This window comes from Apostichopus japonicus, chromosome 7, assembly GCF_037975245.1.
Source record: "Apostichopus japonicus isolate 1M-3 chromosome 7, ASM3797524v1, whole genome shotgun sequence".
Lineage (NCBI taxonomy): Eukaryota > Metazoa > Echinodermata > Holothuroidea > Aspidochirotida > Stichopodidae > Apostichopus > Apostichopus japonicus.
The window spans coordinates 22,013,276-22,028,086 of record NC_092567.1 but is presented as its reverse complement, the minus strand read 5'-3'; the positions used below and the strand labels follow the sequence as shown (position 1 = coordinate 22,028,086).

Below are 14,811 nucleotides of genomic sequence, written 5' to 3'. Positions count from 1 at the left end.
CTGTGTTAAGAAAGTCGTTGGGACTGCTCTGGTTTGGCCGTTTTATGAATTTTTTGGGGGTTAATTTTTCAATTTACTTAATAAACACTGTAAGCAGTTCATTAGCTCACACTGTAGTTTTCTTTACAAACAATGATGTCTGATTAAAAATTATGCAACACACTGTAAATTTGTGACTGTGTGTTTTATATAGACTAAGTGCTAATGTCTGTTCAGTGAAAGCAAAACAAGGTTTTTAAGGGTATTTGTAAAAACAAACTAACAAAATGGATTCTGTTGAAGCATCTCTGACAGCGGGAGATAATTTAAGCAACAAACGCTAGATACCGGTTACTATGGCAACCGGGAGAGAAGGCGTTGCGTGCTGAAGTATGGCTGCAGAGAGTAAGAATGCCTCGTTCCAGTCCTAGGCAGACACGAACTAACTGGACGGGTGAGACTGAGGAAATTTTCAGAGAAACCATCTGGCTGTTGCACAAATTGTTCTTTTAGACCAAATTCAAGGTCGATGATCCTTTATTCCTTTGGTTCAAAATCTTCACTGTGATGGAAGCTGACCAATAAACATTCAGATTAATGAGCTGTACAGCCAATCAGAAATAAGAAAATGTGAAAATGAGGGACTGAGAAGTGCTCACTTTCCAATGACATCATCAAATAATATTTTTTCAAAGGAATGGGAGAACTTGAAGGTAACGAAAAGCTTGGTTTTCCAACTACTATTGATACCGATATAGGACTCATCATCATATGATACTTTCAATTTGGAAGGAATGGAAGAACTCGAATGGAATATAAAAGCTTGTTTTCCGATGACATTTGATATAGATATGATTTTATCGATAAAATAATACTTTCAGACTGGAAGAACTGGCGGAATTGGATATGAAAGATATACTTTGCTTTCTCAATTGCATTCGATCTTGATATGACTCATCATCATATAATAATTGCAAATTGGAAAAAAATTGAGGTTAAGCTTGTTTCCCAATTATGTGATGCTGATATGACTCATCAGATCATTAATTGCAAATTATAAGAACTGGAACGATTGAAAGGAAAACACATAGGGATGCAAAGGTTTCTACATACATCAAGTGGAGTACACAGCAAAACTTCATACAGTATCATACAAAATCATACAGTAAGAGTAAAGTGCCGGATTTAGACCTTTGACACCCCCGGGCACTTCGGGTTCTGTGGCTCCGTCGTACACAGAAATTGAAATACATGGCAAATGACCATATTTACACATCATGTCATCATGTGATTGGAACTGACAATTTGTATACATAGAAAGGTTAAATGAGTTTTACTATATAACTCAAGTTAATACATGTGTACATTGAAATCATACCAGCCAAACTACAAGTAGATTTTTAGGTCAGACAAATTACAATTTTTTTATATTTTTTTATATTAAAAAGAAACTAAGTTTTGAATTATTAGTATAAATTTGTATAGAGGTGAGGGCCCTCTGGCAGAGAGGCCTACAAATTTTGCACTGTAAGAGCAGCAGGCTTAGCATGGAACTAAATTCTTAAAAGTAACACATATAGTTTGCTTTTGGTGATATGAAGCTGGAATACAACAGCAATATAAAGGTATGAGGGTATTAAAACACTTTAGTTCGTTGTGCTTGTACAGCATTTTAGCCACTTTGCAAAACAATTTTTCTATGCGAAAAAGAATAATTATTCCCCGGCCTTGATGAATAACCCTCTTCCACTTAACATACCACTTGAGGCCAGGTAAAGCACCGCAAGAATGATCCCCACCCCAACAATGTTACATAACACATTCATTTTATTTGTGCTGTAGTAATTGCAACATTTTCAACGGACACACAAAGAGATTACATTTTGGGGTTTTGTGCATGCTATGAGCCAAATCCTTGCAGAGTTTTGATTCACGCTATAACAACAACACTAGGTTACAATGCGCTCAGTGTTAGCTAGAAAATGGTCGCTAGCTATGAAGAGTCCAAAATATGTATGTCACCTTTACTTGGCACCAGCTAGAATCTATATATTTATTCCAAACATAAATTCCTACTGAGACCTAATAGCTGCTTTTTTATGCAATGATCTTTGGAAGTAAACATTTTTTTTTACCCTCTCTAACTAATTACTTAAATCTAGCACACCAAACATACACCTTTACCCTCAGGTGAATAATGATCTCTCTATTCAGGTAACCTTTTCAAATTAGATCACAAATTAAATTTGGGAACGTAAATTTGGTTGACAAGGTTGAACCACATTGACCAGTCTACCAAATTACTGCCACTTGTTTACAAATTTGGGACATTAAGAACATAGATTACAACTTCTTGGCAAGATCACAACTTTTCTTGAATAAAATATTTAAAATAACAAAATGTGTCTGTGGTGGATAATCACGATGACAAACGACAAAAGTGCAAGCCATTACAAGGATATATCTGTCACCGTGGTAATGCAGACATTTTGGATCTATATATATGGAATGATTTTCAATGGTGTTATATATACAGCATCATATAAGTTTATCACATGCATACATGTGCAAGCTATCAAAACATATATATATGCCATGGAACTTGTGCAAATGACCTACGATACATGCTGTGCTCGAGTATTTTTACTAAAGATGGAAACATTCACGAGACACACGTCAAGCTTACTCAACCGACTGGACTGAAGACTACTGACTCAAAATCATTATTAAGAATAAAGCAAAGACCTTTGATTGCTCTCTGATCACCGGAATTAACAAAACCTCGAACGGATTTAGTAATTGCACAACTTTGGCAAAATACTATTTTGAGAAATTTGTAAGAAGGTATTTTCTGGTGGGTGGAGTTGACAGTTCAACAAAAATGCTGTGAATATTCTGCGATATGGAACGCCTCAACCACCTAGGTAAAAATTTCCCCAAACATGATGATAACAAAAGGGATCCTTGGCTAGGCTTCCACACAGGAGTTATTTGTGAAACGAAATTCACATCCAGTCCAACGATACATTCTAGTCACGAGATCTATTCTTGATATGCCACTTTAAAACATCATCCGAGAACAATTTTTTTCTGGCGAAATGGAGTCCTTAATGAGCCAGTGTATGGCCAGATAGGTGCTACCTTCTTGTAAAATTAAAACTCTGTTATCCTGCAAGCAGAAACCTCAGGATCTATCCTTGGCATCTAAAACTCTTGAACACTTTGGCAGACAACTTTGCATGACCAATACTTGAAAAATGAATCGCCTACCAGGACAGAGAACAACGTGATAGAAACTACATATCTCAGTGAAATAAATCTCATTGCATTAATCTGTCATCCAATATTTTGCTTTTTGCTAGAGACATTGCATGCTCACTTTTAAAATTACTGCTGGGTTCAGTTTGTAAGGGGGGTGGAGAGTGGGGGGAGGAGGTATTGTTACATCATGGTGAGGCAACAGATGGGGCGGGGGGGTTGGGAGTTTGGGCTTCCTTACCTTGTTCCCTTCTTTTGTGCACCTTGACTTTTCTTTGCTCTTGAGCTGGGCAAAAATTCTTCATCGGAGGAATCTCCAGCTGACGGGGGGCTCATCTCCCAGTCCTGATCCACCGGTGTTCTGAAGGAAATAAATCTTTATTGACAGCTGGCAGAAAACGACAAAGAATATTTGAAAACAAACACCCAGTTAAGATGAGAAGCCCAACAAAGTGAATATCTGATACCTAAGTATAATTTTTAAGGTCTAAGTATAATTTTATTATCCATGCATTGTCAAAATGCAACCATTTGCTCATAAGAGAACTGTTCTGCCAGAGAGCTTTCCATCAACCACAATCCAGCCCTGAAATTACAATTTCCATCGAGGTAATGGTTCAATATAAATATCCCAGGATCTACTCCTTCCTATAACAGTATAAATGTCTCTAACATTTCCTTTCGGCCATTGATCTCAACATCTTGATGATCACTTCCCGTCCATATCATCTCATTTACCAACATCGCCTCTGCCATCGACATTACTGGCATCGATACCTTCGCCATGTGGCTACACCACCATCTCTACCACACTCGACGCCACCATCGCTATGACAACCAATTGCAGACACAATCACCACCACCTGCATCTCTCTTCACCATCATTGTCACTGCCATTGCTATAACAACAAATGTCGCCCCCTACAACCTCCACCATCACTAACATAACTCATCGCCAATTCTTTGGCTACAAATGTCACTGTTGCTCCTACCAGCACCACTGCTTGGCATCACCGTCGATATGCAACCACTACTGCGACTACCATCTCCATCACTTGCTCTGGCATTGCTATGACAGACACTGTTACCACCACCATCATCACTACCACCTCTCCTTGCCAGGATGCCACCATCACTGCCATTTCTGCCACTTCTAACACTCCAATCCCTGCCACAGCCTTCACAACAGCTGTTGTCATGGTTCCCCCCTTCCCTAACACTCCCATCACCATCCTTTCATCCTATCATTTTTACTTGTTTGCTCCTGAGCCCTCTTCTCCGGCGTAATCCTCCGAATCTGAGCCATTGTAGTCAAAGTCCGACTCCACGCCGCTTTCATATCCCTCTTTGATTTTTTCTACAACCTCTGTTCAAAGTAAAAAAGAAAGGCATTTAGCAGTCGATTACGACTAAAAAGTGACATACTGCCAAAAAAGAAAAAAAAAGAAGAATTTTTTGTACAGAACACTTGCCAGTGAATCTGGTGTACAGTTGGAACACAGTTACCTGTTTGCAGATCTGTAAATTAAATTTAGCTAAATAAAAAAAAAACCGTGTACAATACTCACCTATATGGTCAAGCTCTGCAAAATATTGATCCCTGCCCTGTTGACCTCTAACATTCGCTTCTTCTTCATCCCAGATGTGTCCGGAGTATACGCAGACAAATGCCCCTTTAGGAATGTCATCTGAACACCTGATGCCCCAACCTCTGTCATAGCAAAAGAAATTCACCAACAGAAGGAATTTAACATTTGTCTTTATCCATTTGTCTCTCTACTACAAGTCTCTTTATTAAACACACAATCTATCAAATTTTAACAAAACTTCTAAAAATTAAAATTTCAACAGTTTAGGGAATAAAAGAGGGAAGAAATTTATATTAACTTGAACAAAGTGAGACATGACGGATTTTGGACGAATCTGAATTCATGAGAATTTTTGGTATCACCCTGAGAAAACCTAGCAGGTACATAAATTAGGTTACACTACAATCTACAAATATCAACCGGACATTCCAAAAATCATCTTTACGAAGGAGAAACCAGATGCTTTTCGAAAAACGGTTAAACAGATGAAGTACTCTGATTTTTTTTTTTTTTTTAAGTACCCATTACAACATTTTAGGGCTATGAGCAAGACCAGGAGCACAGTTTCTTTGTTACTACTGAGGAAACAATCATATCAGGGAGGAGTTTAACATTAAATTAAGTCATGGGACAAGTTTATCAATGATTAAAATTTCCTACAAATAATTAACGGCTGGCTTGATACTCACTTCTTCTCCGTCTTAAAAACCTGAAGACGGAGTTGTAAACCATTTTGCACGACCCTGTTATGGCACTGAGAGGAACATTTACATAGATGATTGCACTCATAGACCCTAGTGAAGACAAAATAAAGAGATGTGAACAAAAAAAGAGTGGATAAAGGCGGTGACATTTGAAGCAATGAGGCTTAGCAATCGGGAGGTTCGGGGTTCGATGCCCGGCTGGGTCATAGTAAGGTGGGTTTTTCATCCAAGAGCAATCTACGGTTTTCCCATCTGAAATGACTTTCTAAATTGAAAAGATTCCCAATTTGAGTTAAAATGTTGAATTGGAAGCCACCCGATGTGTAAGTTGTAATCCATAAGCCCTTGCGGGTTTCTCCCACATTTGTGGTCGCTTAAGCGTCGTAAAAATAACTGCTGATTACTATTATTATTATTATATTTCAGGGCATATGAATGTAATTGAAACATCCCCCCCCCCCCTCCCCTGTCTCACCTCTTTGATTGACATATTTTGTGTCATATGTACGCAGCACGGAAAACGTGTCAAGCTAACTTACATGAACAGGAACTGATACCCCTGTAGTTACACAACAAAATTAAACAAGACTAAAAGATTTGTTTTAATGGGATCCTTTAAGGTCTTACCCGGTTGGGAAGGATTGTAATAGACGTCTGTGGACGTATCCAGCGTCGGGAATGGCAGACCCTGACGTTACTTTGGTGGCCTCGATTGTGAGTTGTTGACAAGCACACTTGGATTTATCCTGAAGTAACAGGAAGAGATTAAGGAAATCATCTGTATGACTGATGGAGGATAAATTCTCATTTTAATATTCCGTTGTTTATTCATGTCTCATTAACTGCAATTCTTGCCATTGTAACTAAAGACTTAATTTATGCATAAAAACAATATAAACATTTAAGAAAAATGTGAAAACATTTGGTATCTGGTTATAAAAAAATGAATAAAAATTACAAAGTTTACCTGACAATTATCTGTGCAGTCACAGCAAACCAGGAATCCTGGATCCAAGTTGATCTTGTTACCGTCCAATTCCTTACGATGGGCGACGTACTTGAATTGTGGGGGAGGGGATTTATCAAATTCATTTACACACTGGTGAACGGAAAAGGGAAAGAATTTTTGATGGATTAATTCAGAAATAAGTCATACAACACATATACGTTTATAGATATCAAATCTTGATGGGGATATGAAGAAAAAGATTTTACTAACAACTTGAAAATGTTAATATAGTAGGACGTGTATATAGGTTTGAGTATGTGTGATATGTAAGAATTATCCACATACTAACATCTGCATGTCTTCACAGTGGTGATCAAACAATGATTTGGATTGCTCACTGAATGGGTCCCTCCTGGCATGCCATAAATCATAATGGTCCTATTTAGTTCCCTGAAACTTGACAAGCTCTTAGTCTGTTACTGCAGATCATAACAGTACTGTGAGTCGATCACCAGTTATACGTATCGTACAATTTTCGTTCGTAATTATTGAAAGATCACTAGAAACAAATTTTTGAAGTTTCACGTCAAGCTATTTGTTTCAAGCACCTTAACTTGTGTTATCTAAAGCAATTTCTTTTTCCGTTCAGCCAAACTGCACAGGTGGACACTTGAACTAGTCAATCCCTCAGCACTAAACTAAGACCAAGACCAGATACGGCATAGCACAACCAGAGTAGCCTAGGTACTACTCTGTGTGATAAACCAGGTCATTGGCCTGCTTTGTTTCTTATGAGGTCATTAAACTAAGACCAGATAAGGCTTTACCAGTACCAGAGAAGGTTCTCTTCAATTAGATTTAGGTCTAGGGCAGGGGTGGGCAACCTTTTAGAATGGGCCAGATATAAGGAGTGAAAAATTGACTGGGTCGCACCTAACCAACGACCTGCTGTTGATTTCAAACCTTTGATTCAGAGGACTTTCAATCAATAGGTGTGTGTACATAATCTGTATTCACAAAAACATAATGTCAATACAGTACAGTTGATAATTAATGGGGTTAATAGGCCTACCTGACAGCATCATTAGTGCTGATAAATTGTAAGCAGCTAGCTCATTTTTTGTGATGATGTAAAATATATTGATTTTTTCTTTTTCTTGAGACATCTCACGGGCTGCAAAAAATCACTGGCGGGCCGCATGTGGCCCACAGGCCGTAGGTTGCCCACCCCGGGTCTAGGGTTTTTTCTCCGTCATAAAGGTCACCATGGCAAGAAAAAGACCAGAAGACTTAATTTAAGACAGGAAGACTTACCACCACTGGAGTAGGCTCTTCTCCGTTTGAAATGTCTGGGTATTCCAGATAGTACTGCTTTGTGTTTTTGGACTTTCTTGGCAAGGTAAAGACGAAAGGGCTAAAATCAAAATGGTCCACGGCCAGGTAGTGAATTTTAGTTTCGGTTACTGCGGGTAGGAAGAAAAAATAATAAAATATCCTTGATTTTCTTTGCATTTGCCTTCATCCCTTGTCTACACTTGTAAAGGAAAACCAAGCATTACTAGGATATCATTCTAAAATAAAATACAAAAATTTAATATAATGTACAATTTCAGGGATAATGTATTAGGGTATTTTCAATGTATAATGATACAAAAAAAAGTGGTCAAAGAATATCAAGGCATAATATGATTGCTTTGGAAAATGAAAGATTAAATGAGCTAGAGTGGTGTTGAATTACTCACAGTACATATCTACATCTTCCATTGACCTCTGAAATGAAAATAGAAAAAGGTAGGAAAATGTTAGCAAGTCTGCTCATGATACCATTAACAAGTATTAAGGTCATGACACCATCCACAAGTCTGCTCATGATACCATCAACAAGTCTGCTCGCGACACCATCAGCAAGTATTAAGTTCATGACACCATCAGCAAGTATTAAGTTCATGACACCATCAGCAAGTATTAAGTTCATGACACCATCCACAAGTCTGCTCATGACACCATCAACAAGTCTGTAAGAACTTTATGCTCTAACATATATTGCAGATGTAAACTTGATACCACTGAGAAAACCATTTACAATGAAAACCATAAACATCTAGTGCAGCAACACATGATTCGTTTATAAAAGTGATCTCAGCTTATAATGTAATATGAAAAATACCAGATTTTTTATTATTAACAATAACACACAAAAACAGAAGGACAAACCAGACATTCAAGGAAGAATCCGAAAATCGACTTAGGACTTTAATGGAAACGTTGACTACCGATGCATCCAGCTCCTCTCCTCAACACATCCAATAGTAGCCCTAACAACGAGCAAAACCAATCAGGTTTACTGCCCTCTACTTACCAGACTCTTTCCGCAAGGTGTTTTGTAAAGAACTTGTTTCCTGTCCTTGGCTGAATGCGGTTTCATCATCTCTCGGGTCCATCCGTAGACGTGAGGGAGCATCAGAGGATTGAGGTTCGAGAGTTTGCCCGGTTCCAGGGGCCAAGCACTGGACACACAACTGGCAATGCACGCATGATTTTCTGTTTTGGACCGGCGGGGGGGGGGGGGGGGAAACAAATGAAGAATACATATTCATGTAAAGTAAAATCTCAAAGATTGGCTTAATTTCACTTAAGGACATTTGCATCATAGTTTATTTTCAGTTCTCATTCCTCTCTCTGTTTTGTTTTGTTGTTGTTGTCATTTGGGGGTTATGTGTGTAGCTGTAGTCGTCCACTTTCATTGTTTACTTTCAAGGTTTTTAGAAAATGTGCCAAGCAGTGCAAAACCTCTACCCAACCATTTAAAGTACTAACTATTAACATTGCATGTTTTAAATGAAGAAAAACAAGCTACATAGTCACTGGACTTGAAATAAACCAAACTGACATTGTTAAGCCAAATTTTAACCCAAGTTCACTGGGATTCCTAGAAATTCAATGACACTTATCCATTGAGCTCTGTGACTTGTGTAACCCTTCATAACTATACAAAAACCCTCACCTATGCAGTGGATGTCATCTCAAAAATCAGGTCTGAGAAACTGTTGTTCTATTTTCTCCATCATTTACTCTTCATTTTCATCAATAATACCTTATATATAAGCCACAAAGTCAGCTTTCAAAAGATGATAATCAATGGTATCCTAATTTTACCAAAGGTAACTGAACACAATATAATACATTGTATTAAAAAGAAAAGAAAAAGAAAACAATGGCATACATTAAGGAGACTAGCCATATTTCTTCATATTAAAGGAAACTATGCTAGGCAAAAATATCAAGCAAAGCATCCTAATTTGCAACGGTAATTGTTTGTTTTATTCTTAAAATAATTTCATACCAAACTGTGTCTTTTCTGTTCTATCTTTTGCTTTATCTGTGGTGGGCTCCGACTTTTGATCCTCTCCTACTTCCTCTTCTTCTTCATCTTCCTCCGGCTCGTCCGGTTCTAGATCGATTATCTCTGGCTCCTCCTCATTCACTCTCACTTTACGTACACGAGAGGCGGATCCGGTGCTCTTCCGAGCCATCTGTTTCCTCTCCTTCTCCGAGACTGCCACCACCGGGAAGGAAAGTAAAATATGGAGTCATTCCATCTACTTATGGTGATGATTGCTTTGTCCCCCCCCCCCACTCCCCTGGAGGCCATATAAGTCTTTGAGAAACTTGCCCATCAAGCTTACTCCAAACAGAGAAATAATTACATGGGGATCACTAATGCTTGATCACGATAGCTTGTCGCAGGTCACTGGTTGGATTGTCATTCTACAGGGATGAGCCTGGGGTAAAACAAAAATCATGGAACTTTGCAAAAATTGCGGTAAAGGCTCCAGTTTGCGTATGCTACAGTGTGTTAGGATAATAGTTTTTGTCCTCGAGGTAGAACAGAAATCACGGATATTCCGCGAATTCGCGGAAAAAGCTCATGCCTGATTTTAGCCAATACGTATCTTTGCTTTTCTCGAAAAGGCAAAAGGAAATGCAAAAAGAAAAAAAAAGATGAAAGAAACCCCAAAAAAGGGTGAAGCACATCTTTTATGAAAGAGCTCCTCATCTCACCCACCTGGTAAATACTGGTGCGGTTTAATTAACGAATATTCAACTCTTTTCACATTCTGTTGCACTCGGATCGGCGTCACGTCCTGGCCGTACCTGTGCATCATCTGCCAAAAGTAAAACACAAGGGAACTTAATTCACCCGGTGAGTCGTCGGAAATATTTAGAAAGAGGACAAAAATCCGACCATTCCTCTTCGTCTCATGTGATGAGAGATATTTTCTGATGAGACACTCCAAAATGGCTGAGACAAATCTTACGGGTGGAAAGGGGCAGAGAAGGGTAGTAGAGGGGACAGGGATTATAAATGTCCGATTCAATATCTTGCTTTTAATTGTACACTCACCACAAACCTATAGACTGGTTCGAGTCGGGTGGATCCTCTGTAGAGCCACTCCTTCTGAGCATCATTGGTATATTGCATCAAGACAAGGCTGCTATCCACCTCCATTACCTTGGCTTTTAACCTATGATCAAGTAAAAGAACACAACGACAAAGATATATTCGTTGGACATTATCCAAACAACGGAATTGCCAAACCGAAATCTCAAACAGACCCTTTCTCTTGGGGGGGAATTTTTATTCCGACCAGACACAAGACCAGACTAAACAAGTTTGAAATTGAAAATGATATGAAATCTAATTTCATTTCTAGAAAGTCAGTTTTATTATAAATAAATTAATATTTACGTCTGTCGGCCCTAACGTTGAGTTCATAAATACTTCCGAAGAGCACATATGGAGTCTTACCTTAGTTAATACTTTACATGGCAACAGCTGTTATTATCTTTGTTTGCCATTCAAAAGAAAGTTTCACCCAACTAATTACCATACGATCTATGTAACTTCCAAAGTCTGTGAGAAATATCTTTAAAAGAGTAGAAAAGTAACAAAAGAAAAGTTGGGGTTCCTCACCATTTACCCTGGAATTCTGTTTTGACTTCTATTCCAGCGATGACCCTAACCAAGGGTCTAAATGGATATTGCTCCAGGTAGTCCTTGACAAATTCAGACATCAGTTCCTCCACGTCGTCCCAAACGTTTTTGCTGTTCTGGTAGACGAGATGAATTCTCTTCCTGTGCATGTACTGGACGTAGCCGTCGTCAAAAAAGACTAGATATCTGGAATGAAGAGGGGGTTGGGGGTGGGGGGGTGGAGAGGAGTAAGAAAGAAATCAGATGGAGTAAATTATCTACAGATTATTTAAATAATATCCGTTCCTCTTTAATTAGAGCTGAAGTTTGCATAGGTTGTAACCCTCTTGTAGTATGTCTTTCAACAACGGAATCTATATTACATATTCAGAACTTATTATGAATATTCAAGTCATACATATTTATTGTGTCTAGCTGATAATTATTAAGAAATTCAAAATTATTTTTATTTCTGTTCCACAGCCAAATAATTCTTGTTGTCTGTCAATCTTATGGATAAAATAACAAACTCCTTGCCGTACTTCATACCACACAACCTAACGGAATACAATTCCTCCTTAGACTTATGGTCCTCTTTATGACGCATCAAGTTGTGTTGGCTAGTAACTTTTATATCGCTCTGACCAAGCCACATAACACTGGCACATAAATTGGACCCCCAACTCCTCATCGTAACTAAGGTACAATGTGGTTTACATCACTTGTGATTAAAACCAAGTCTTCCTTTCCTAAACTAATCCCACTTAAATCAAAACAAAATCTGGCAGTCTAGAGTGAATTGCAGAAAAGGTGCTGTCAGTCAATGGAATGATGACTCACAGGAGAGAAAATGCAGACTATACCATTGAAAGTGGAAATAGTCGTTAAAAGTCAACAAGGGTCCAATTTTGGAGGGGAAGAGATCTCTCTTAATTACGCCTGAATAAGGAAGTAGGGCAGGCAGAAATGACAGGTTAGACTAACGAACAAACAGAGAGGTGAAAAGATAGAACAGAACAGACAGACAGGCAGACAGACAGTTTGACAGTACCTTCCATGGTTGGTTGTCATGGGCATCTCGGCAATGACTCCAGCATAGAGACAATCATCACCATCCTCTTCCCTGAACAGAGCTGTAACGATCGAGGAAACAGAGGGAGCAAAAAAACATGTGAGGCGTAAAACCTGAACAAAGCTGTGTCTAAACAGAAAAGCTGCAGCAAGACTGAATCAACACATATCAAGCAACAGAGATTCTTTTCCGCAGACCTGCACTGACTACGGTGTGAAATATGAAGTACAAAAGCCTCGGTCCTAAGCAGCCTGGCTGCAGTGATGCAGCAGGCCAGTGAGAGTACTTTCCAGCAGGATTGGGGAAAAACTGTTTAATCAATGCAACTAGCGACTTTAAGCTCAACTTTGGTTACAAATTTTGGGGAACAGAGTGCCATGAGCAAAATATACACTTAATGTTAGAAAATGGGATGTCACACCAGAGGTTAGAAATGATAATAGCTGGGACAGAAAATTGACTCACCAACGACCCTCTGACCAATGGTGAGCTCTGACGACTTCGCAGAGTGAATGGAGGCTATCTGCGTGCCGGAGACGATAATCTGAACCATGTCTCTATCCCGCTGGATACGAACTTTGAACTTTTCCTGAAACGGAATATAGATCACAAATGTTTCAAAATTAAAACCCCATTTCTTTTTCCTCAACATTCTATCTAAAAATACTTAAAAGTTGATTCCACATGTAATATTTAAGATATTGCCAGTGATTCATGAAACCCCAGTTATAGTTATTTTATCCCACAGTCTTTTACCTGTCTTAATTGATATATTATTGACTAACCACCACATATCTTTCACAATTCTTTGCTGCTTAACAACCTTCTCGAAAATTTGTTTAAATACAAATTAAAGAGATTTTACTTCAACATATACTGAGATTAAGGTTTCTTTTTCTTTTTTTTCTTTTTCTTCCTTTCTTCTCTTTTTCTTAGTGCTTTTCTTAATTCTTTTTGTCAGTTATTTGTGTACTCTATGTACAGGGAGGGTATCACTTGATAAGCCCACAAGGGTTTCTTGATACACACTTCCTTTCACATTCCATAACTCTCTGTATTCACTACATTAGTTGTATATATTATGTGAAAAAACAAATAAAATAAACGAAAATAAAATAAACGAAAATATCCCCGACTCATTAACCCTGTTTCCTACCTGGCCCTTCTGATCTTTGATGATGTCAACAAGGCCTCCTCTGAACCAGCAGTTGTCTTTCCATTTAGCGAGGATGAAACTTCCCTTCGGTGGACAGGGAAAACTGGCGGGAAAAAAGGAGACGAAGAAGTCATGACGACGTAAAGAGATGCAACCATGGATACCGTCACCGTTTTTCCAAACAAAACAGAGCGTAATTTCTGCAGTATTTGGTCGATACTCAAACTGTATTTGCTCCATATCGAATGCTGTAAGCATAAAAGTATTCCAATATGGACTGACAAAGCATCCTTACTTTTTGATGACCTTGCTTCCCTCGTCGCCTTCCTCTCCCGAGTCATCGTCGGGGATCTCGATCAACTCAACCGTCTCCGTGGAGGTCTTTGCTGGCGCCGACATCTGCCTGTGCACCACCGTGGTGGTAGATTTCTTGCTGAAAGCCCTTGGAGGAGGCGTAGTAGATGAGGTATAGGCTTTCGAGGTGGATGGAGTAGACCCCTCTTCTAACTTGGCAGCTTCTTTCCTATCCCTGAAAAAAAGTGAAAGCCATCCACAAAATAATAATCATAATAATAATAATAATAATAATAATAATAAAAAAATAAAATAAAATAAAAAAATGATGATGATGATGATGATGATGATGATGATGATGATGATGATGATGATGATGATGATGATGATGATGATGATGATGATGATGATGATGATGATGATGATGACGATGACGATGATGAGGATGAGGATGATGATGAGGATGATGAGGATGATGATATAAAAGTACATCAGCTATTATACAAGGAGGATGATGAAAGTTTCACATCAAAAAGTAAACACCTTACAGAGAATGTGAAAGAAACTCACTGGTACAGTTTCTGCCTTTTATCTATATGTGTTATATGCAGACATTTAGACATTCTGACAACTTCAAGCAAAGCAATGTTTTCAGGATAACATATATTGTTACAACAATATATAATTATAATAATATATAACTATAATAATAATGATAATTATAATACAGAGAATATAATTATAATACAGAGCATGTAATTATAATACAGAGTATATCATAATAATAATACAGGTTGTTTTGAAAATCTGGTACTTATATTTTCAGGTTAATATT

At 38.2% G+C, this 14,811-nt stretch overlaps 1 protein-coding gene across 2 annotated transcripts in view; it reads right to left on the bottom strand.

Moving 5' to 3' along the window:
* LOC139969747 (histone-lysine N-methyltransferase SETDB1-B-like) overlaps positions 1 to 14,811 on the bottom strand; it is a 28,263-nt gene that overhangs the window by 10,120 nt on the left and 3,332 nt on the right. For both annotated transcript variants that reach the window (XM_071974964.1, XM_071974963.1), the window contains exons 6-22: positions 13,978 to 14,211; positions 13,683 to 13,785; positions 12,992 to 13,115; positions 12,506 to 12,587; positions 11,455 to 11,661; positions 10,885 to 11,005; positions 10,546 to 10,645; positions 9,823 to 10,035; positions 8,839 to 9,020; positions 8,222 to 8,249; positions 7,794 to 7,942; positions 6,498 to 6,629; positions 6,158 to 6,276; positions 5,516 to 5,620; positions 4,806 to 4,948; positions 4,492 to 4,603; positions 3,479 to 3,598 (exon numbers count right to left, since the gene is read on the bottom strand). In XM_071974964.1, coding sequence (XP_071831065.1) covers positions 3,479 to 3,598; positions 4,492 to 4,603; positions 4,806 to 4,948; positions 5,516 to 5,620; positions 6,158 to 6,276; positions 6,498 to 6,629; positions 7,794 to 7,942; positions 8,222 to 8,249; positions 8,839 to 9,020; positions 9,823 to 10,035; positions 10,546 to 10,645; positions 10,885 to 11,005; positions 11,455 to 11,661; positions 12,506 to 12,587; positions 12,992 to 13,115; positions 13,683 to 13,785; positions 13,978 to 14,211 — 2,274 coding nt within the window. The remainder of the gene's footprint in view (positions 1 to 3,478; positions 3,599 to 4,491; positions 4,604 to 4,805; positions 4,949 to 5,515; positions 5,621 to 6,157; positions 6,277 to 6,497; positions 6,630 to 7,793; positions 7,943 to 8,221; positions 8,250 to 8,838; positions 9,021 to 9,822; positions 10,036 to 10,545; positions 10,646 to 10,884; positions 11,006 to 11,454; positions 11,662 to 12,505; positions 12,588 to 12,991; positions 13,116 to 13,682; positions 13,786 to 13,977; positions 14,212 to 14,811) is intronic.